Source organism: Brienomyrus brachyistius, unplaced genomic scaffold (assembly GCF_023856365.1).
Source record: "Brienomyrus brachyistius isolate T26 unplaced genomic scaffold, BBRACH_0.4 scaffold44, whole genome shotgun sequence".
In the NCBI taxonomy this organism is placed as follows: Eukaryota; Metazoa; Chordata; class Actinopteri; order Osteoglossiformes; family Mormyridae; genus Brienomyrus; species Brienomyrus brachyistius.
In genome coordinates this window covers 257,282-277,894 of record NW_026042319.1, presented here as the reverse complement: position 1 = coordinate 277,894, position 20,613 = coordinate 257,282, and the positions used below count along the sequence as shown (strand labels likewise).

Sequence of the window (20,613 nt, the reverse complement as noted above, 5' to 3'; positions counted from 1 at the left end):
TTGTGGTTCTTCCTAAGGGATCTCAAGAAAAGAAGGGAAACTAGATGTTGTCATGGCTAAGGAATACAGCATATATTATCACATTTCATTAGGCTAGCGTATGGTGGCCTGTCTATGAAGAGATCTACCTCCCCCCACCTTCCAGGTTGAATATGTCTTCACCGATAAGACCGGTACCCTGACAGAGAACAACATGGAGTTCATAGAGTGTTGCGTGGATGGCCATGTCTACGTCCCGCACGCCATATGCAATGGCCAGATTCTCTCTGGATCCTCTGGCATTGACATGATCGACTCCTCTCCTGGTCCTGATGGCAAGGTCAGAGACACCTGCATTTACTAGGTCAAGCCATCAAAAGCATGATTCTGGTGTTTTTTTGTGTTTTCTTGTGATTCTTAACTCGCGAACGTTACCTTTTTCTTAGTGCGGATAATATAATTCCCTACTGTTATTGACACTACTGCCCCATGCATTCTGCTACCCCCTTGTGGCCAGGAGCGTGAAGAGTTGTTCTTCCGTGCCCTCTGCCTGTGCCACACTGTGCAAGTGAAGGAGGAAGAAACAGTTGATGGAATCAAGCGGGGGATCCACCAGGGCAAGGCGACCTCATTCTACATCTCCTCCTCTCCGGACGAGGTGGCATTGGTGGAGGGCATGAAAAGGCGAGTGATGGCTGTCACTCAAAACATGCATGAAGAAAAGGACTGACATTGATCATTATATTTGTTCTGGAAGTCATTTCTGCACTTAACTGTAAATAAATGCAATGTCACCAACTATATTTGTTATCACAGGCTTGTGTGTTCTCCATCTCTGACTGTGTTAACTGTTCTTCTCTTTCCTAGGCTGGGGTTTACTTACCTACGACTAAAGGACAATCACATGGAAATCCTGAATAGGGAAGATGAGGTAGAGAGGTGGGTCATCGCTGAAGTGTTTCCTGAAGTGGTTCCAGATTTGTAAATGTGTAATTGTGGATGAATGGATAGCCGAAAAGTTTTAGTAGAAAAATCTGGTTGTCAATTGAAAGTAACATCTGTTACCAAAGAGACAAAACGTGACAATCACAAGCTTTCATGTTAAGACAAAGCTCTGTGGCCACAGCATACATACTAAATGACTGTGCCAAACTATCACACTCTGCCCGATCATGTCTTCCCCACTGTGGAGGGATTAGATCCCTCTGGCAAGTATGAGCCTGCGAGCCCCTGAATGTCTACAACACACCAGAGGTGGAAAATTCAGGTCCAGAAAGTACAAATCCAGACCAAGGTTTTATTTCAACCAACTAGCTGAGTTGTGACTGTGACCCTTTATACTCAACTGGTTGGTTGAAACAAAACCTTGGACTGGATTTGTACTTTCTGGACCCGAATTTTCAACCCTCTGCAACATATACCCTTCTCTCAGTCTGAGTACCCATCCCGCGACCTTTCTCTTCTCCCCTTGGATTGAAGGATGGAGGAAAACCTCAAAGGTGGAAGGGAACTGGGGGTGGGGGAGATCAATGTACCTGCTCTCATTTGCCAGGGAACTCCAACCATTGGTCATTGACCTTCATGTGGGACGGCATTAAGAAAAAACACATGGACTGTCTGAAATATTGACCGCTGACCAACATTTTGTGGTTCCCAGCAAGTGATGGGCACTTTTGTTTTTGGCTGCAGGTTTGAGCTACTGGAGGTGCTCAACTTTGATTCTGTCCGAAGGAGAATGAGTGTGATTGTCCGCTCCAGCTCAGGTAGGTTCCTCGGGGTCATTCTGGTCATTACAGCTTCTCTGTGTATATGGGTGAGCATGCTGTCAGCATCACACCTTATACTCCTCTTCCTGCTCCACACAGGACATCTCTACCTGTTCTGCAAAGGAGCCGACTCATCCATCTTCCCCAGAGTCATCTCTGGGAAAGTGGACCGGGTCCGAGCCCGGGTGGAGCACAATGCTGTGGTGGGTGTCTCAGAACCTGTCACCGCTGGTTTTTTCCACCTTGCCCGCCGGAATATGCTCAACTTTTACAGACAGTGAGAGTTTACGGGGGTTCTCTATAACTATCCACGATCCGATCACCCCTTTTTTAGAACCTGTGTCTGGTTTGGACCTATCCCTGCAGCTCTGTGGGGTTTGGGCTCCTTGAGGTATCATCAGGTTCGGTGCACTGTTCCAGTTTCTCCGGTGACCTGATAAGCAGGGATAATTGGAGGACATCTCCCAGGGGTTGGACTGCAGAGGCATGTCATTAGCCCGTACCCTCCCTCCCACAACTCATGGCCTAAATATCTCCTGTTCTGTAGACGTATCAGCACCACACCTGTAGTGTCACCAAGCTACTGCAGCTCGGTAATTTACTATGTATACCAATATAATATACCAATTATAGTAAACAGGTGAAAATGAGGGGCAGGTGGTTCAGTGGTGCCAGTCAGAGATCAAAGTCGGTTATAAGTGTCCCATGATCCATCATGAATCACCCGTCCACCTCGTTTTAACTTCATCAAGAGCCGTCCTTGGTGACCAAATTGACAGGTTTCCTCCCGAGCGTCCTGTCTTCAGCCAGGCTTCCAATGCCGTGTTTTCTGTTGATAGGTTCTAGTTTGATTATTTGTACTTAAAGTGAAAATTCTAACATTTAAAAAGCATTTTCTCTGAAGTCCTTGTAATCTTTGTTACTTTTACAACATCAATATTCCTCCTGTCTCTCTTTGTTGCTCAGATTTCACATCTGTGAAGCCACAGGCAATGCCACATTTTGATCAATTCTGGCATTAGTTAGGTATTTTTGGTACTTCATTGCACCTTTGCTGAGTGCTACTCCGCAGTATATTTCTTGACTGACGTTTCCACTGTTGCAGATAATTGTTCACAGTGTCCCTGAGCTGCTTCCTTTGCGTTTAGCTATAGTCCCACTTTTCACTCTGTTTTTTGACTTGCCTTGTGTCTTCAGCTCTTCATTTTTATGCTATTAACCCTTATCCAGTCGTAATCTTAACCATAAGTAACCAAACAAAATGCGAGACTTTTGGCATTTTTACTTTTTTGATTGCATTCACAGATCTTTGTGGGAACCTCATAAAACTGGTTTTTATTACATTGTGGGGGACATTTGGTCCCCACGCTGTAATGTAAACCCAAAGCATACATTGACACACACACATACAGTACCAGTCAAACGTCTGGACACACATGACTGCTTCATTTCTCTTGGTTGTTGCAGTATTTGATATGTTATTTCATTACTTTGAGGTCTGTTACCAAAAGGTGAATAACAGCTAAAGCGGAGACAAATGCATTTAAAAGGGGCGTGTCCAGACTTTTGACTGATACTATTTATACACATACAGTATTGTGCAAAAATCTCAGGCGGTCAAAGAAAACGCTGTTTAAATGATCTGCATGTTGGTGTAAAACTATGATATTATGTCTGTTAAAGTCTGTCAGCTCAGCCGTCCCAAAACCTCTCCTAAAGTCACCCCAGTGTTTGCAGCGACCATCCAATCCACCAACGTATTTTTTGCCTCGACCACTAACACACATTGTTTGGCTAATCAATACCTCATTAACTTTTTAAACTAATAAGTTAACTTAGAGAGCCGGTGGAATGGCTGGGGGCCCCTAAGGAGAGGTTTGGGAGCTGAAGCAGAGTTTATCTCGTCATCCAACTAGATAGATCAGTAACTTTCTGGGGAATAGAAGAAATTCCTTTTAACTTTTGAGTTACTATTAATTTGCATATATTCTAATGTTAAACTGTGTTTTTTGTTCTGAGCAAATACATACGTCGTACCTAGATAAATAGCTTTAAACATTTCCTTTCACTGCCTAGGACTTTTGCCCAGAACTGTATATACTCATACAAGAAATCTGATATAGATAAATGGAGCTTTATATATTTGACTTATATAGCAGGAAATATATGCCGGTTACACATAGAATAGCAGCGAATATCTTTAGACCCTTTCAGTCTTTAGCTGGTGCATACCAGCTAAAGAAGCAGTACATCCCAATGATGACTTTAGCTAACCAGTTAGCATCCGCCCCCCGCTCCCTCATGATCATCATGTGATTGGTGGCTCCCTGCAGGAGGGCCTTCGGACACTCTGTGTGGCCTACAAGGCCCTGAGTCAGGAGGAGTACCACAACATGTGCCAGCTGCTGGACAGTGCCAAGCTGGCCCTGCAGGACAGGGACAGGAAGCTGGCGGAGGCCTACGACCTTATTGAGAGGGATCTCGTTCTGCTGGGGGCCACTGCTGTGGAGGACAGGTATGGGGAGCACAGAGGGCGCTATGCCCACTGGGAATTCGCTGATTCAGGTCTCCTAGAGGCTGCCATGTTCACTTGGGATTAGCTGACCCAGGTCTCATAGAGACTGTAGAGGCTGCCACACCTACCTGGGACTGGCCAATCCAAGTTGTGTAGAGGCTGCCACGCCCACCTGGGACTGGCCAATCCAAGTGGTGTAGAGGCTGCCATGCCCACCTGGGACTGGCCAATCCAAGCGGCTGACCAAGGTCACACAGCCCATTTAGGATTTCCCAGTGTCACTTTCCATAGTGGTGACTTTCACTGCACTGGAAGCCGGCTAAAAACTCACATCTGTTTGCATGTTTTGTTTGTTGTTTGAGTCGGAATTACTGAAAAAAAACGCACTGGTTTTAAAGACTCAATTAAGTATTTGTTTTTGTTTTTATGGGTTTCAGGGGATGCCCCTTTACCTGTTTATATTTTGACTAGTTTTTTGGAATTTATTTGTAAAGCAGTTTGTGTCGTCTGTCTTGTCTTATTCTTGAGGCGTGATGGGCGGGACAGGAAATGGTGATTGGCTATCTGGGTTGATTGACTGTCTGACTGGCCCCTCCAGGCTCCAGGAAAAGGCAGCAGACACCATCGAGTCACTGCACAAGGCCGGCATGAAGGTGTGGGTGCTGACAGGGGACAAGATGGAGACAGCGGCTGCCACCTGCTATGCCAGCAAGCTGTTCCGGCGCAGCACGCAGATCCTGGAGCTGACTACCAAGCGCACGGAGGAGCAGAGCCTGCACGACGTGCTCTTCGAGCTCGGCCGCACTGTGCTGCGGCAACACGACAGCCTCACGCACGACACCTTCTCCGGGTCCGTGTCTCTGGCTCTTGGGGCTTCCCCGCACCTGCCCATGTGACATCATCACTGCTTTTCAGCTCACACAGCTACACTATTAGGTCAGGCTAGTCGGGCGCAGAATTACAGTCAAAGGTGCATCAGGAAATTTTACAGTTACGGCTCCTGTCACTCCAATGGCCCCAACCTCGACCTCAATCATCTACCATGATCCATCCATTACTTCATTTACTGAAATCCACCTGAAACTGATGTTTCCCAAAAACAACTGAAAGTTATTTACACTCCAGTACAAAATCTAAAAGCATAAATGTATTAATTATTGTACAGTATGAATTAGAAGTCTGGACACTTTTAATGCACTTGTCTCTATTTCAATGTTATTTTATGTTATTCACCTTATAATAAAGTACCCCGAGGCAGTGAAGTAATTTATATTGAATATTAACCAATTTTTTTTACCAAAATTTTATTAAGTTTTAGACTCTTCAAAACAGCCCCTTTGATGACAGCATTGCAGACTCTTGATAGTCTTTCAACCAGCTTCCAGATGTTGCCGTCTGGAATGCTTCTCCAGCATCTGGGGGTTGTGGAGACCAGGTCACCTGTCACAGCACCCCATCTCTGTCTTTGTTCACAAGATAGTACAGTACTCACATCCCTTCGAGGTCTGCTTAGGCTCGCTGTCTTGTTGCGAAACTTGATTTTCTGTAGGTCTGTCCGGACTTTTGACCGGTATTGCAATTATCATGAAGCTGTTGTATTTTGAGGAATTGACCCAAGTGTGTTTCTGCTCGCAGGCTGTCCAGTGAGTTTCAGGACTACGGGCTGATCATCGACGGGGCCACGCTGTCCGCAGTGATGAAGCCAGCACAGGACGACAGCTCAGGGAACTACAGGGAAATTTTCCTGGAGATCTGCCGGAACTGCAGTGCCGTGCTCTGCTGCCGCATGGCGCCGCTGCAGAAAGCGCAGGTCCGATGTCACTTCCTGTGGGCTGGCCAGACCAGCAGATGTGAGATAGCAGCTGTTAAATATTCCTGGAAGGGTCAGTCAGGTGTTCTGAACCATCTTAATTGGGTAAAACTTTTAAAGGCTCTCGCTGGAAGGCACTGGATTCTCTTCCCTTTGGCACAATCTGTGGTTTCCCAGTTAATGGAAAAGGCTTTGTTTGACCACTTTATTAGTGACCATCATCGAGTGTCACTGTGGAGACGAGTGAGACCAGTGGCAGAATGAAGGATCAGATATCTCCACACCATTCTGCCTGAGCTGTATAAATCTGAGTGGAAATTGCACATAGGGTGGTCTGGCTATGTTACAATAGGGATACTGGAAACTGTATTCGGCGTCTCCATGTCCATTAGGATCAGGTGCTGATTATCTGCTGCTGCTGTTGTCCTCTGGAATATTCTGGATGTGTGCCATTTTAGATCGTGAAGCTGATCAAGGCCTCAAAGGAGCATCCCATCACACTGGCCGTTGGAGATGGAGCCAACGATGTCAGCATGATCCTGGAAGCTCACGTCGGCATAGGTGAAGGATTCAGTGCACCTTCATAATGCATTCATAGAACATTCATAAGCAGCATGAATGTTAACGTGCTAACATACCTTAGCAGCTTTAATATACATTAATAATAACATTGTAATTGTTTAATCATATAATATTTGCTACTAATGTATATTAAAACTGGTAAGGTACGTTACAATGTTATGGCATACTTGCATGCTGCTTATGAATTCCATGACTGCATTACCCTTTAATTGTTGAGCTTTATCTATTACAAAGGGACAGAGAAGATGAAGGCAGGCCATTGCCGACCTGAAGCAGGATCACAGCTCCTCACAGTGTTACAGTTTTTTTAAACATCCTTGCTTGCTTTACTGATCTCTTGGTTTGCTCCCGTTTAGGCATTATGGGTAAAGAGGGTCGCCAGGCAGCCAGAAACAGTGACTATGCAATCCCCAAGTTCAAACACCTGAAGAAGATGCTGCTGGTTCATGGTCACTATTACTACATACGCATCGCTGAGCTGGTGCAGTACTTCTTCTACAAGGTGAGTAAGTTACTGATGACCAGCAGGAATCAAGTACATTACCTGACTTACGGACAATAACAAAGTCATACAGTGCCTCTCTCACCTTCTGTAAGGTTAATAGTCTCAGACTGCTGAGAGCATCACCTGCAGGAGGTGTGTGTTTTATCTGAAATGACGCAAACGTCTCTGTGTGGCCAGGCTGACCGTACTTTATCTCCACAGAATGTCTGCTTCATCTTCCCCCAGTTCCTCTATCAGTTCTTCTGCGGCTTCTCTCAGCAGGTACCCAGCTATGACATAGCCGTTGTGTGGTCTCATCCCCGTGGTGACCACAATCCCCAGAGCACATGCCTCCGAGACCACCACATACCTGTGCAGAGTGGAATCACTTTAGTGACTTACAGAGCGTGCTCTCCAAGGCTGAAGATCAATGTTCTACACGTCATTAGCCAGATGCATTCACCGTAACTCCAACGGCTCCATTTGCCTGAATTTGCCTGACTCTTCCTTCTGTGTCCTCCAGCCTCTGTATGATACAGCCTATCTCACGCTCTACAACATCAGCTTCACCTCCCTGCCCATCCTGCTCTACAGCCTCATCGAGCAGCACATCAGCATGGACATCCTGAAGAGGGACCCTTCCCTGTACAGGTGAGGACTACCTCTCTATCCCTAGAGACAAGACAGCATGCATGACAAAACGAGACCTAATTGTTTGTCTTACCTTCTGCAGGGATATAGCCAAGAATTGCCTGCTTCGCTGGCGGATTTTCATATACTGGACTTTTCTGGGCCTCTTTGACTCCATGGTCTTCTTCTTTGGTGCTTACTTCCTGTTCGACAACACTACCTTTACCAGCAATGGACAGGTGAGGTTGCTTGGGCCTGGGAGAATATGCGCTGGTGATGGCCGGACAGGCTGTGTGTGCGGGGATCTCCTTTGGCTTTGAGGCCGATGTGTTTTTGCCACAGTAGTTTTTCTAGGGAGGAGGATTGTGAAGCAGGATCCAGGTATTGTGGGCAAGGGCTTAAAAAAAGCTAATGCATCTTGGACAGAGCATCACTAGAGCATCCATCCATACAGCAGGGTTGATCTAGCCATTCAAAACGCTCGGAGACTTACTCTGCTTAAATTCCTGGGGTTTTCCATGAAATTTTCACCGCTGGAGGGCATTCAGCTGTGGGTCTATTTCTCTATACTGTTTATTTATGTCATATTAGTCTTTTTGATTGCTTTTTTTGTCTTTGTTTTTCAGTTTTAACATCCTAATTTTCTTTACTTTTTTTGTCCTTATTTCCCCTCTTCTTCCTCCTCTTCCTCTCCTCTTTCGCTTCTTTGCTTTTTTCCTCTTCAGCTAATGACCACCAACACACAAATGGTAAGCCTGTTCCCCTCCCCTCTCTGTCTGTCCTCTCGGATTAGTTTTTGTTTCATGAACCCTCCCCCGTTCATACTTTCCCGCTTATCCCACATATCTCTGCGGTTCATACTGCTTGGCATACGTATGCTTCTCTTTTAACACCCTGTCTCCACACCCCTGGCCAAACCTAACCCCTCACCCTTCAGGCAGAGTAGGTAACCTTCATGACCCTCCGCTTCATTATGGTGGCACGCTTAACGTAGGTCTGCGTATTGTCTTAGTGTACCATATAGCCCGGAGGAGAGAGATGACCATGACAAGCTGGGGGGGGGGTTTAAGAATTTAGATTCTACCAAAGTCTCTGAGCAAGACTACGGGAAGGTATACAGAAAGCTAGAATGGGTAAAATTAGCTAGAAATGTTGGAAATTATCAGCCTGAAACATAATCATGCTGGAATGCTCATTTATCTGGGTGAAATTTGTGTGGGCTACGGGAAAAGAGAATAAAAGTTGGCTAAAATGATTCATGAAGGTGCGAAACATCTTTACAGCTGCAACGTGATGAAGCAATTAAATGTGTTCAGTCTTTCTGAAGAGTGTTTATAATTCATTCTTCTGTATTTTCTGTGCTTCCTCTAGTGAAAAGAGGTTGAATTTCATTTCAGTGTTCAGATAGTATATTGTTGAAACGGATTGAAGACCATGCCACCTCAAGGTATATTTAAGATAATCAATATGATCTTAACCTGCTTAATAATTCATAATAAGGATTATGTCATTGTCATAGTCATAGTTTTTGAAAAGCCTACTATGAATTTATATACATTTTTTTCTGGTCGGGTTTCCAGCCTGACTGAAAATCAATATTTCATATTATGATATAAAGATTAAAACTGTTTCTTTCCCTCTTGTCAATTGTAATTATGAAAAAGATGCCGGTGATGTCCCTACGGCATAAGAGCTGGACGCACGGTGAACGTGAAAGCACGCTGACAGCCGTGTTTCCCTCCAAATGGCCCTTCAAAGATGTAGATGTTGATGTAGCTTCTGGATTCTGGCTTCGTTTCATGTCTCCTCTGAGCCTCGGTTTGCTTGGGACTGATAAGGGGGTAACGCTAGTGACATCAGCGGGCATTCCGGCACGCCAGGAAGCCAGGACTGCAGAGAGCTGTCCAAGGATGAAAGGCAGCACTTGACAGAGCAGTGAACTCAGGTTTTTTGCTTTAATGCTGCCTCTGATTAGATGGAGGGAGAAGCCTTCAGGGAAGCTGGCAGGAGGATCTTGATGCCTGGGGGCAGACAGAGTGGCCAACAGCAAAATAATGGGTTCTGATCACAGCAGCGGTATCATTTGGGCTCTGTGAATTGGCCCCCACTGTAGCCTCCACTGAAGCTTGTTCATAAGCTGAACTCTAGTTTTTTCATTTTGAGCAGAGCTTGCATAACGTCATGGTAGAGTTTTTGCTCTAGCATGGAGGATTGTGGTTCTTGTCTATCTAAACCAAAAGCGCTAGAGACTTAGCAGCAGGTTTGTGCTTTTTTCTGTATTAATAATAAATGGAGCATTGTGGTGTCATTTGTCCTTATTGTCCTCCATGATGTTTGCTTCGTCTTACAGTCAGCATGGCCTGGATCCCTGTCAGCAACAGGGGAAAAAAGGCATTTTGGCAACTGCGTGAGCTTGTTGTACACCGGTGCTTGTTGAAAATTTGATATCCATAAACAACAGAGAGGAGAGATTGTATGTTAGCCAATAGGAGTGGACAAGGCTGAGTGTTAGCAAATACGAAATGGGCAAGGCTGCGTATTAGCCAATAGGAATGAGCAAGAAGGAGCATTAGCCAATAGGAATGCGCAAAGCTGGGTGTTAAAAATTAGGAATTGGCATGGCTGGATTTTGGCTATTAGTAATTATCAACAGTGTGATCAAACTAGCATGACTTTGCTTCCAAACTGAACCACTGCTGAGATCATGGGAAAACGCTATGTGCTTATCGCAGATTGCTGTTATTGTTATCATGTCAGGTGACTCTAATCAGCTGTATTCTACTGAACGCATCCGTCCAACGAAGTGCACAGAATGATATACAGGTACATTGCTTCATGACTGTTGAAATGTCCATTTTCACAGATATTCGGAAACTGGACTTTTGGGACTCTGGTCTTCACCGTGTTGGTGTTCACAGTCACCCTAAAGGTAACATCCTGTTATTTGATCAAATAAGAATAGTCTCATTCTAGATAGAAGGCCATTAGAGCATTATTTAACTTACAAGCCGTCAGATGCTGGTTTTCCATTCTTTAGAATTGCCATTATCTTACTGTGGTTTGCTCTCTGCAGTTGGCCCTGGACACTCACTACTGGACGTGGATCAACCACTTTGTCGTGTGGGGATCTTTGCTTTTCTACGTCGTTTTCTCCCTGCTGTGGGGCGGAGTCATCTGGTCAGTTCTGCCGTCTTATTTGCCACGAGCCAACCGTGTGTTCTCTGCATGCTGCTGGCATTCAGCCTCATCTCCCTCTGGCTCCCCCTGCAGGCCATTCTTGAACTACCAGAGGATGTACTACGTGTTTGTGCAGATGCTGTCCAGCGGGCCGGCCTGGCTGGGCATCGGGCTGCTTGTCATCATTAGTCTGCTGCCGGATGTGCTCAAAAAGGTCCTCTGCCGAGCACTCTGGCCAACCAGCACCGAGCGCATCCAGGTATGGGCGGGGCATCCTAACTGCACTCATTATTAGCGCATGTCAGCGTAGATTGGCACCATTATGGAGGGACGCACATTTGCACTGAGTTTTTGTTTTTCTACACAAATATAAAACTGCTACTCGGATTGTATAAGATTTCATGGTAACCATCATCGGCTGACCTTTAGATTTCCATATGCTATCGATGTTAAACCGCAATGTCGAATGTAAGTGGACCATTTCGTGTCTGGTTTCCCTCGTCTGGCATGATTCCTACATGACCTTTTCCTGCATTTTTCAACACTTTGTTATAGCCTAGAAATAGAACCTATATATCGTGCGTTGTATTTGTTTGCATACAGATAATCTTCAGTTTATGGTGATTCAACTTTATCGTTTTGATCAAAACGATATTTCGACTTTACGATGATGCCATAACGACATAAATTCAGTAATCAACTATGAATTCTGATCTGTTCGTAGGCTAGTGATATGCCGTAACGTTATTAATATTGTTACTGTGTGATGGCAGCATCCACTCAGCCACACAACAGCTTTAGCAACATATCGTCCAGTGTTACGATATTTGCATCTTACGAATTAACATCACCAAATTGTAAGATGAGGAGCACATTTTTTCATAAGTACTAAAATGTAGTATTGATTCCGAAATAACACAGGGATATTGCTGTTGGTTCCTCCTGCTTTAAACAGAACCTTAAGGCTTTTGTCACAAACTCTCAGTTCGTACCATCATCTTCCCATAGTTTCTCTATTAGTTCTTCTGCAGCTTCTCTCAACAGATACCCAGCTATGACTTAACTGTTGTGTGGCTTCATCCTCGTGGTGACCACAAAGCCCTGCCCTAACAGTCACTGCAGAGCTAGTGTCCAAAATGTCAGGGCAGCAGAATTTGACTTGTACATTGTATCTTATGTTCTTGTATAGACAGGAATTTGCTGGCTGTTATTGGGGTTATTAGATCTTAATTAAATAAGGTTCATAGATGCTATCAATGACTGCACCTCTTGTAACACAGAAATGGCTGTTATACTGCAACTTCTGTATTTCAATCTTTACCTGGAGTTTTTAGAATGTAGTGTGTGTGCGTGTGTGTGTGTGTGTGTGTATGTGTGTGTGTGTGAGAGAGAGAGAGAGAGAGAAAGACAGAAAAAAATTGATGTCTCTTAATGCTTGTAACCATTGTCTCCTCCCTCTTCCCTTTGCTCTGCTCCTCACTGACACTGAACTGCTGCTTCCCCGTATATCTGTAACCTCTGACCTCTTGCGGCCGCCTCCAGACCAAGCGAAAGTGCCTTACTGTCGAACAGTCCACCATTTTTATGCTATCCCAGACTTCCAGCAGTTTAAGTTTCTAACTGGAGTGGAGGTGACTCTTAAATCCTCTCTGCATGGCGTCATGTCTGTGGTCCCCGGTCACCATGGGGTTGGGGGGGGGGGGGTTGGGCTTTTGATGCCACCTCTTTGATCACATTTCCCTCTCCTTCTCGATGACCTTTACGTCACAGCTGTCCCCATTGCCTGTTGCTCACGATTAGGGCCTGCCGGCCTGATTTGTGCCATAAACTGGCCCATTCGCTCTTCAGCCCACAAAGCGAATCAAGTCCGGTTGGTCTCACATCTTGGTGTGAGTCCAGTTTAGCTGTGTTTAAATGCTGTGTGACACCCCCCCCCCCACTCTTCCTGGCATCCTCGGTGAGATGTCTGTACACTGCTTTGCTTGCAAAGACATTAGCTATCTTAAAAACATAAAAAGCCACTTTTATAATGTGAAATGAACAGGTGAGTTGGTAGGATCTGCCTATTATTATCACAACATGGGCCTATTTATAGGTATGATAATGACACAAAGGGCAGAAAGCTGTCATTGGGTCTGCGCTCCCCCCATGGTGGCCTAAGGACGCCTGAAACTGTCCTGTGCACTGCATGCTAGGAGATATTTATAGACGTGCTTTGTGTACATGTAAGTGTGTGTGCTGGAGCCATCGCAAGCGATCCTTTCACATCAGACCTCTCCCTCCCCCCATCAAAGATTGATGTTTCTCAGACAAGGGCGTAGCCCCCACCCCAACCCACCCCCCTAAACACACAGCACTCCCACAATGTTGGAGGAGACTTGTCCCAACCGTCCGTACCTAAACCTGCGCCCTTGATCTCAGGACGGAAACTGGAGATATTCCTGTCTTCTCTTTGGGGGCATATGGGGAGGAAATTGTCTCTGCCAGTGGATGTGTAGCCTGGGGGCAAAGGGTAGCCTTTGAGGGTAGGGATGAGTAATCTGTTTGGGCTGGATGCGCCGCACGCAGACTAATCGTTCATTGGCTCCCAGTAAAATATAGAGCAGCCAATCAATAAGAAAAGTCCAGCCTGAGACAGACCAGGGTGCACTCTGTGGCGTAGCATTCCGGAAGCTTCTGGAACTCCACGCTTGTTCTGAATTTCTGCAAAGCGTTTGATCCAGACTGATGTGGAAGCACTTTGCCTGGTGCATCGGCAATGGCTCAGCTGCTGTTGGGTGATGTCACCTCTGGTCTGATGTGAGAGGATGTGCTTTGGCTGAAACCTGCAAGGACGGATGTGCAATTTCATTTTTGTGTCATTTTGTCATCCTGTGTATAAATCCATCCAAAATGTGGAAAAAAAAGAATTTCAATGTGTTGTTTACTGTTTGCTTCCTCCCGCAGGTTCATTGAGGCGATGATGGGCTTCTCGTACTGTTAGATTTTATACCCCTACTGTTTCTGTACATATGTTCTCAGAGCATTCTAGTATGTTCTGCATTTTGCTGCAGTAGTACGTTCCTGCTGTGCTCTTACAGGTTTGCTCAGAGAATTCCACTTCTCTGCCATATTCATTATACTTCCAGGCAAATGATTCAAAGTAGAGCTTCACTCAATCTGTGAGATCCTCCTGGGATAAGATCCAGGACCCCGGCTGGGTGAAGCATCTGTACGGACAGATGAGAAAGAGACCAGAATTAGAATCACAGGATTGGAAAGACGATATCTGTCCTTCTTCAGGGCCCAAGCAGCGAAGCTTCAACCATGTTGTTAAGACAATTAATCATGTAACTGAAGAGATTTGTTGACTTCCTCATAATACCTGGAGTTTACGGTCTTCCCTTCCTGCACTGGAGAGGTTTATAGTCTGTGTGTGGTCATGCCTTTATGGACGAGCCCACTTGTCTTTGGGTGTTGTGGGGCATCTTTAGCACACAGCAGCCTCTCCTGCGATTTATCCAAAGGTGTCACTGGTCTGTACTTCTTACGCTTAAGGGAGGGGGTACAGGCTGGGTTATTTTTGGCTCTGCCTCAGCCCTCAATGACTTTTTTCAAAGGAGCGATTTGTGCAGCGAGTGAGTGTCCGCTCGGAGCCGAACGTTAACTGCTGTGCACCCGGTGACACCTGCAGGACTTCCTCCCTCGGCAAGCCGCCTCCCCACCTTCAAGGGGTGCAGGTGTGGGGGGGTGGGGGGGACCGATGTCTGCAGACGAGGTGGACAGCCTACAGAGTTACCGACAGAGCAGAAGCCTGTGTTCTGAGTGTGTCTGTTCCTGCTGTTCACAGAGGTTGAAGGCAGATGGAGTTTTTCAAAGGGTGCTGCCACAAGGCCACGATTCCCTGCTAGACCCACCTCAGTGCACCACTGAGACCTAGCTGCTCCATGGTAACCACAGGGGGGTGAGCGTGGTGCCTGGTGTGGCATAGTTTTTGGGGGAGATCAGGATGGAGGGAGTTGGATATTTGCTGGAAGCAGCTGATTGACCTGTCTCCCCATTCTGACATACATACATGCATGTTAATCCCCATCTTGCAACACCAACTTGTCTTCTTGCTGCGTCTTTCGGACAGGGGACTTTCTGTGTGCTGCTGTTTTAACACCGGGTGGGGCTGGGCTGGGGAAGTGAGAAACCTCACAACAAGGCTGTTCCTTCCCGGGTAGAGTGGGCACACATCTTAGAGGTACTATATAGCTCATGAGCCTCGTTTTGCATAAATGAAATGCCTTCGTGACAAAAACACAAGAACAAACCAGGCAAAAAAAAATAAAAAATCATATGAGGATAGAAATCAGTGCGGCCAACTCAGATTTCAAAACATTAGCACAGTCCTTAAAGGTATTCCCCAGCTTATCGTACTTTCTTCAAAACAAAAGCAATTTGCTGCCCTCTTGTGTTGAGAGTGAGATTGCAGGCAGCGCTGAAGCGTTTGGAAACCGATCTGTGTAACTGCAGTTGGCCAACACAGACCCTCTGCCTTAATTAAACAGTGATGTGCTTCTTGGAAACTATAATCAGATGGAGAGCGAGCTGGCCTTTGCAGCCAGGCCGCCTTCCCCCAGGGCTTGAAGCTGAATTAACATATAATCAGCTACATGCCATATTAGCAGTGTGTCCTGACATGGAATGTCATATATATAAAGGTGACTGTGTCTGTGGATGGACAAGCTGCGTGTAGGTTTATATACGGAAAATGGATCCGGTTTCCAACCGTCTTTCCCTGACCTTAGTGTCCCGACTCCATCAATTTTTGGGAATGGACAGCCTTCTTCTTGTATCCACGTACTCACATGCTGTGAGCATCAGCTGTACATTTGCTGTGATGTTTATGTGAACACTTCACTGTTTTCTGGTCATTTCCTGTGTGTCTGGGCGTGTGCAGTGAATGCCAGGCCCCCTCCGTGGAGTCCTTCTAACAACGGTTTTTCCTCCCCACCTCTGTGTCCGACCTCTCTCCACCTTTTCCTCAGAATGCACAGAAGCTGTACCAGAGCCACCGATCAGAGTTCACACCTCTGCCCTTGCTGAACTCCTCCCGTCTGGACTTCGAAGCCCACAACGTCAACCCCAGAAGGTCTGGCCACCGTTCTAAAGAACTGATGTATACCCATTGGAGGGGCAGCATTGGCTACTGCACTTTCAGCTCCACCCTCGGTCCCCCTGGCATTGGCCGCATGCACAGATTAGTGGGTCTTGAAACCTCAGTGTAGCCCAGACCTCTGTTACCTTATGCCTTTAAGAGACGAGAAAATCCCACAAGAGGCAACCCATGCCAATATCTTGGAGCTGGAGCAACCTCATTCTGCTCTGATTGATAGGTTTGGACAGACAGAGACTAGGCTTTGATTCCTAAAACTCTGACCCACTCCATCCCTGTGGTGGGTGGGGTCAGTACTGTGTGGTCTGGGACCACACTGCCACGACCTCCCGCTTAACCTCTGACCCCCTTTAAATCTGCGGTGAGACTGTGAGACCTGCCCGTTATGCCCTCCTCCCCAGAGACCCTCATATCACTGCCTCTGCGAGTGATATTACTTGAAATACAGACACATAAACACTGGCACCAAGAGCATTGTGATCAACGGTTGGTTTCGTGGCGAAGTGAAAGTGAAACTTCAGATGTTTCAGAATCTACACTGGATGAAAACCTCTGTGCCGTTTGTTAAACTCACTTTTTTTATTACTCTGTTTTTTTTTCTTTCCTGCTGCTCGCAGAACAAACTGGTGTTGTGCAAATCTTTTGTCGAGAAACACCACATAGGACTCTTGTCCTGTTCACTTTCATCGTAAGTGCTGTAGACCAAGCAAGTGTGTTCACTGTGCTAGACTGGTCCTAAAATGAGAGGTAGTGATGGACAAAATGGTTTCATGAACCATTCGCTGTATTTTCTTTATCCCACTAGATGGCGCTGTATGTTCATAGAAGGGCACAAAGCATGCCCCAAAGCAAACGGAGAACACCATCTTATGGGGGTCCAAAAAATACAGCAAATGGTTCATTAAGCATCATTTTGTCCATCACTGGTGAGAGGCCCCTGCTTCTAGAACCTCCTTCTGTAGCTTAAGACATAGGTTTGATATGGCTGTTTGGCTCCTCATCATATATAACCACTGACACAATTCTGAAGGATTACGATCATATTTAACTCTAAATTTCTTCCTGTAACCTGTTGTCTTCCCTGCAATTCATTACTGTACTACCGCCCATTTGACCAGAATCACATTTGTATGAAATGCAGTCGAAAGACTAATAGATCTAGCGGTTAGATGACAGACATCGTGTGGTACAGGAAATTCGATTGTGACCTGTGACAAGTCAGAAGTCAACCACAGCTGTGACCTGTTGCCATGGCAGCCAGCGTACTGCATTTGTGCGGCACGTTGTTCGGTTTTGTGGATTTGTACCCTTTGTCTATCCCCAGCTGGATGCTTACCGTGTGATTGATCCTAGTAGATTTGTCTGACAGTGGATGTGTGTGAATTCTCTGCCTTAATATTACACTGTTTCTTTACTTATTGTCTGGAGCCAAAGGTCGGGGGAAAAAAAAACCAAGAACAACAAAAATAATAATCATACACACACGTTTTTTTTTGCCTTATGCTGAGACTTGGGGTGGCAGGCATTTTGACAAATTGTAAGCTCTAGTTATCTTGCCTTAAATGACTTGCGTCTCGATCAGTGGGAGGGGTGGTGGGGAGTATTGTAGCCAAAGTGAAGGACTGCACAGTGCTTGGTTGCCTTGGAGACGTGTGGCTGCATTCTGCATATGTACAAATGGTATAAATGACTTCCCGTCCCTCCCCACACCCGCCTTCCATCTTTCCACTGCTGCTTTGCCCTCGGCTGCATTCCTCCTCATTGTTTTAGTTCAGACCAATAGGCTGGCCCTCGGCCACCCTAACCGTGTCTGTGTTTCCCACAGTTCGGCTGTACTTTTACACATCTACACACATCTTACACATTTCTACATGTCTGGTGTGCACAAACACTGACCTCGTTGCATCCACTGGGCTTCACATTCATGACCCGGCTTCTGCCAAGGGAAAGGAAAAACTTCTTGAGTTCACCAGAGGCACAGGCGAAATTAGCATTAGCAATTTACCATGATGACTAGAATACTAAAGAATACACACACACACTCACACAAATAAGGTTGTGAACTAGTGATGGACAAAATCACGTTTCATGAACCATTTGCTATATTTTTTTATTCCACTAGATGGTGCTCTCTGTTCAAAAAAAGGCCCAAAGTAAACCAAGAACACCATCTAGTGAGATCAAAACATACAGCAAATGGTTCATTAAATTTTTTCCATCACTACTGTGAGCTCTCTTCTCCATGAATCGTCTCTTCCTCGCTTCCTCATTCCTACCTGTCGCTTCTCTCTTCATCCTACTTGTGTAGCAGTGCTCGCGTGAATGTGTGTGCACAGCCGTCGGCCGTCCTATCAGTCCCTCACCGCAGCTCACCTGCAGCTCGCTGCACAGCACTCTCTCCTTGTGGCTGGCTGCCACTCCAGTACATAGATTCAAAATGTGCTGCAGGGCCAGAAGCACAAGTGTGGGGATACTTTGAAGACCAAGGATTTCTTTGTAAATGTTCTAGCTGCTTGTCTAGCTGCTGCCTTCCGGTACTGTCTGTGTCGTGCTGTATTTGGATAAATTTTTTGTTCTATTTTTATATATATATGCTTTTTAGACAGAGAATGAGGGGGACGGCAGCTTCATGTAAACACACTGATGATGTATTTTAATTTTTAATTGTTTGTACTTGGAGATCTCATGCTTTGTTAACCAGAACAGAAACTTATTGGTAATTCCTTAAGCTGAATGCTATTTGTGTGCTTTAAGAATGTGGTAATTATCAGAATGTTTAAGACCTATGGATGTATAAAAGTGGTATTTGATTTCAGGGCGGGGTGGGAGGGGGGTCCTTTAAACCTGAGTAATGAGACTTAAATCAGAAGGCAGTGTCACAATCGCAACTGTAACACAAGCTTATTTCTGCTACTACATCAATGTAGATAAACACAAGCAGGATAATTCGCACTGTGGCGATGTGAGTTTAACCTTTTTCTTGGTCCAAAGCTCTCATCTTATTTTCAGTTCATACGTGACCCAGTATTTGTTGAGTCTTTGAGTGGATATGGGGGCTTTAATATCCATGTCACCGAGTCTAATGCCTGCGGTCTTTCTGTGATGAACTTTTTTGTGGGTGGGGGTGACCTCACGTCGCTCCATATTTTTGCATTTGCCAAGAAACACATGTTCCCATTCACATACTTAAGCCATGAGTTACACCTTGTTCAGAGAAGGCGGAAGAATCTGCAACTGGAACCAAAGATTCCTGCGTTTTATGTGTCCTACTGTTTTCGGATGGAATTCCTTGAATCAGACCATTCATATCAATGGCATGGAAACTTCATGAAGCATAATAGATAATATTTAAGTCTCCGGCCTCTGCACTCAAAAACACTGGGGGATTCTTCCCTACTGTGTAGAGCCTCCCATTCAGTGAAACGTACCACTTCACCCTCGAATGAAGCCAGTGGATGATCACTGTTCATTTCGATTGCGAGTGGCTAATACACGTCATAATCACCAATGTACACAAGCCAACCGCTTGCAGCCCGTGTGTTTGCGGTGAGGCTGGCGATTGACGATCAGTCACCACCGCTTCACTTGAACAAATAACGCAATTACAAGTAATCACATGTCATTTTTTTGGACTGGAAGAAGTCGGCTTGATCCAATGGTGTTGTCTCCGACGTGTGTCTGACGTCCATCTAGTATTAACCAGCTTAGACCTTTTTGTAAATCTGAATGAAACTTTGTTTTGTTACTTTTGTACTCAGGAGAGGGATGGTATGTTTTATTTATTTATTTAGCAGGATTTTTAGTTTCGTAACCATAACTGGATGCCGACAAAACAAAAACAAAAAAATATATATATATATAAATATGACGGGAAGTACAAAACTTGAAATAAAGCTTTAAAATGCTTCTCTTGTTAACACATATTTATTGAGAGCGCGTCGATGGCATTTACATGTGTCTTCTCACACTGGCAAGAGGCCCTTCACTTAAATTGTTTTAAAACACGTTTGTGAAAGTGTAACCTTGCCGTTAAATATATCAGACACACTGCGTTTGCTTATTCTGTAGACAAGTTCGGGGTCCAGCCTACAGTACACGCAATGTGAATCAAGGTGTAATAATCTCATTCTTAATAAATAAGACACACAATGCTGTATAGTATAGCTTATATATGTACATAAACAAAATATTCATTCATGTACAGTTTTGGGGTCTTTTTGTATACAGTTTTTAAAAGATTGATACCTATAGATACCTGTCCATTTTGCCAGACTTTATGTAGTAACTGTACATTTTCCTGTAATAAAGAACATTTGAAATTTGAATTAATCTCATCTCACGTAATGTCTCACATAACAATAACATCACTGAAATAATTTAGTATCATTTGTGACCCTAGTTATCCATAAGGTGGCACTAAAGTTTAATTAAAAACACAATCAATTCGATTTTCAATACCAATTCCGGTGCACGTCTGTTATTAAATACGTACACTATTTACCTAATTTTTATAACAAGCAGCGAGCACGT

At 45.1% G+C, this 20,613-nt stretch overlaps 1 protein-coding gene across 8 annotated transcripts in view; it reads left to right on the top strand.

Moving 5' to 3' along the window:
• The window catches only part of atp11a (ATPase phospholipid transporting 11A), a 50,743-nt gene extending 30,335 nt beyond the window's left edge, over nt 1-20,408 (top strand). The window contains exons 13-31 of one of the 8 annotated variants that reach the window (XM_048999227.1): nt 146-319; nt 497-663; nt 847-918; nt 1,669-1,742; nt 1,845-1,948; nt 4,079-4,260; nt 4,859-5,110; nt 5,896-6,070; nt 6,529-6,631; nt 7,009-7,154; nt 7,359-7,418; nt 7,660-7,787; nt 7,870-8,005; nt 8,492-8,515; nt 10,630-10,695; nt 10,840-10,943; nt 11,037-11,202; nt 14,773-14,872; nt 15,956-16,093. In XM_048999227.1, the coding sequence (XP_048855184.1) occupies nt 146-319; nt 497-663; nt 847-918; nt 1,669-1,742; nt 1,845-1,948; nt 4,079-4,260; nt 4,859-5,110; nt 5,896-6,070; nt 6,529-6,631; nt 7,009-7,154; nt 7,359-7,418; nt 7,660-7,787; nt 7,870-8,005; nt 8,492-8,515; nt 10,630-10,695; nt 10,840-10,943; nt 11,037-11,202; nt 14,773-14,862 (2,223 nt within the window). In that variant the 3' untranslated portion in view covers nt 14,863-14,872; nt 15,956-16,093. Of the gene's footprint in view, nt 1-145; nt 320-496; nt 664-846; nt 919-1,668; nt 1,743-1,844; nt 1,949-4,078; nt 4,261-4,858; nt 5,111-5,895; nt 6,071-6,528; nt 6,632-7,008; nt 7,155-7,358; nt 7,419-7,659; nt 7,788-7,869; nt 8,006-8,491; nt 8,516-9,137; nt 9,156-10,629; nt 10,696-10,839; nt 10,944-11,036; nt 11,203-12,485; nt 12,575-14,772 lie in introns of those variants that run through there. The other 7 variants (XM_048999228.1, XM_048999229.1, XM_048999224.1 and 4 more) reach the window with 7 other exon arrangements.
• Nucleotides 20,409-20,613: the final 205 nt, after the last annotated feature.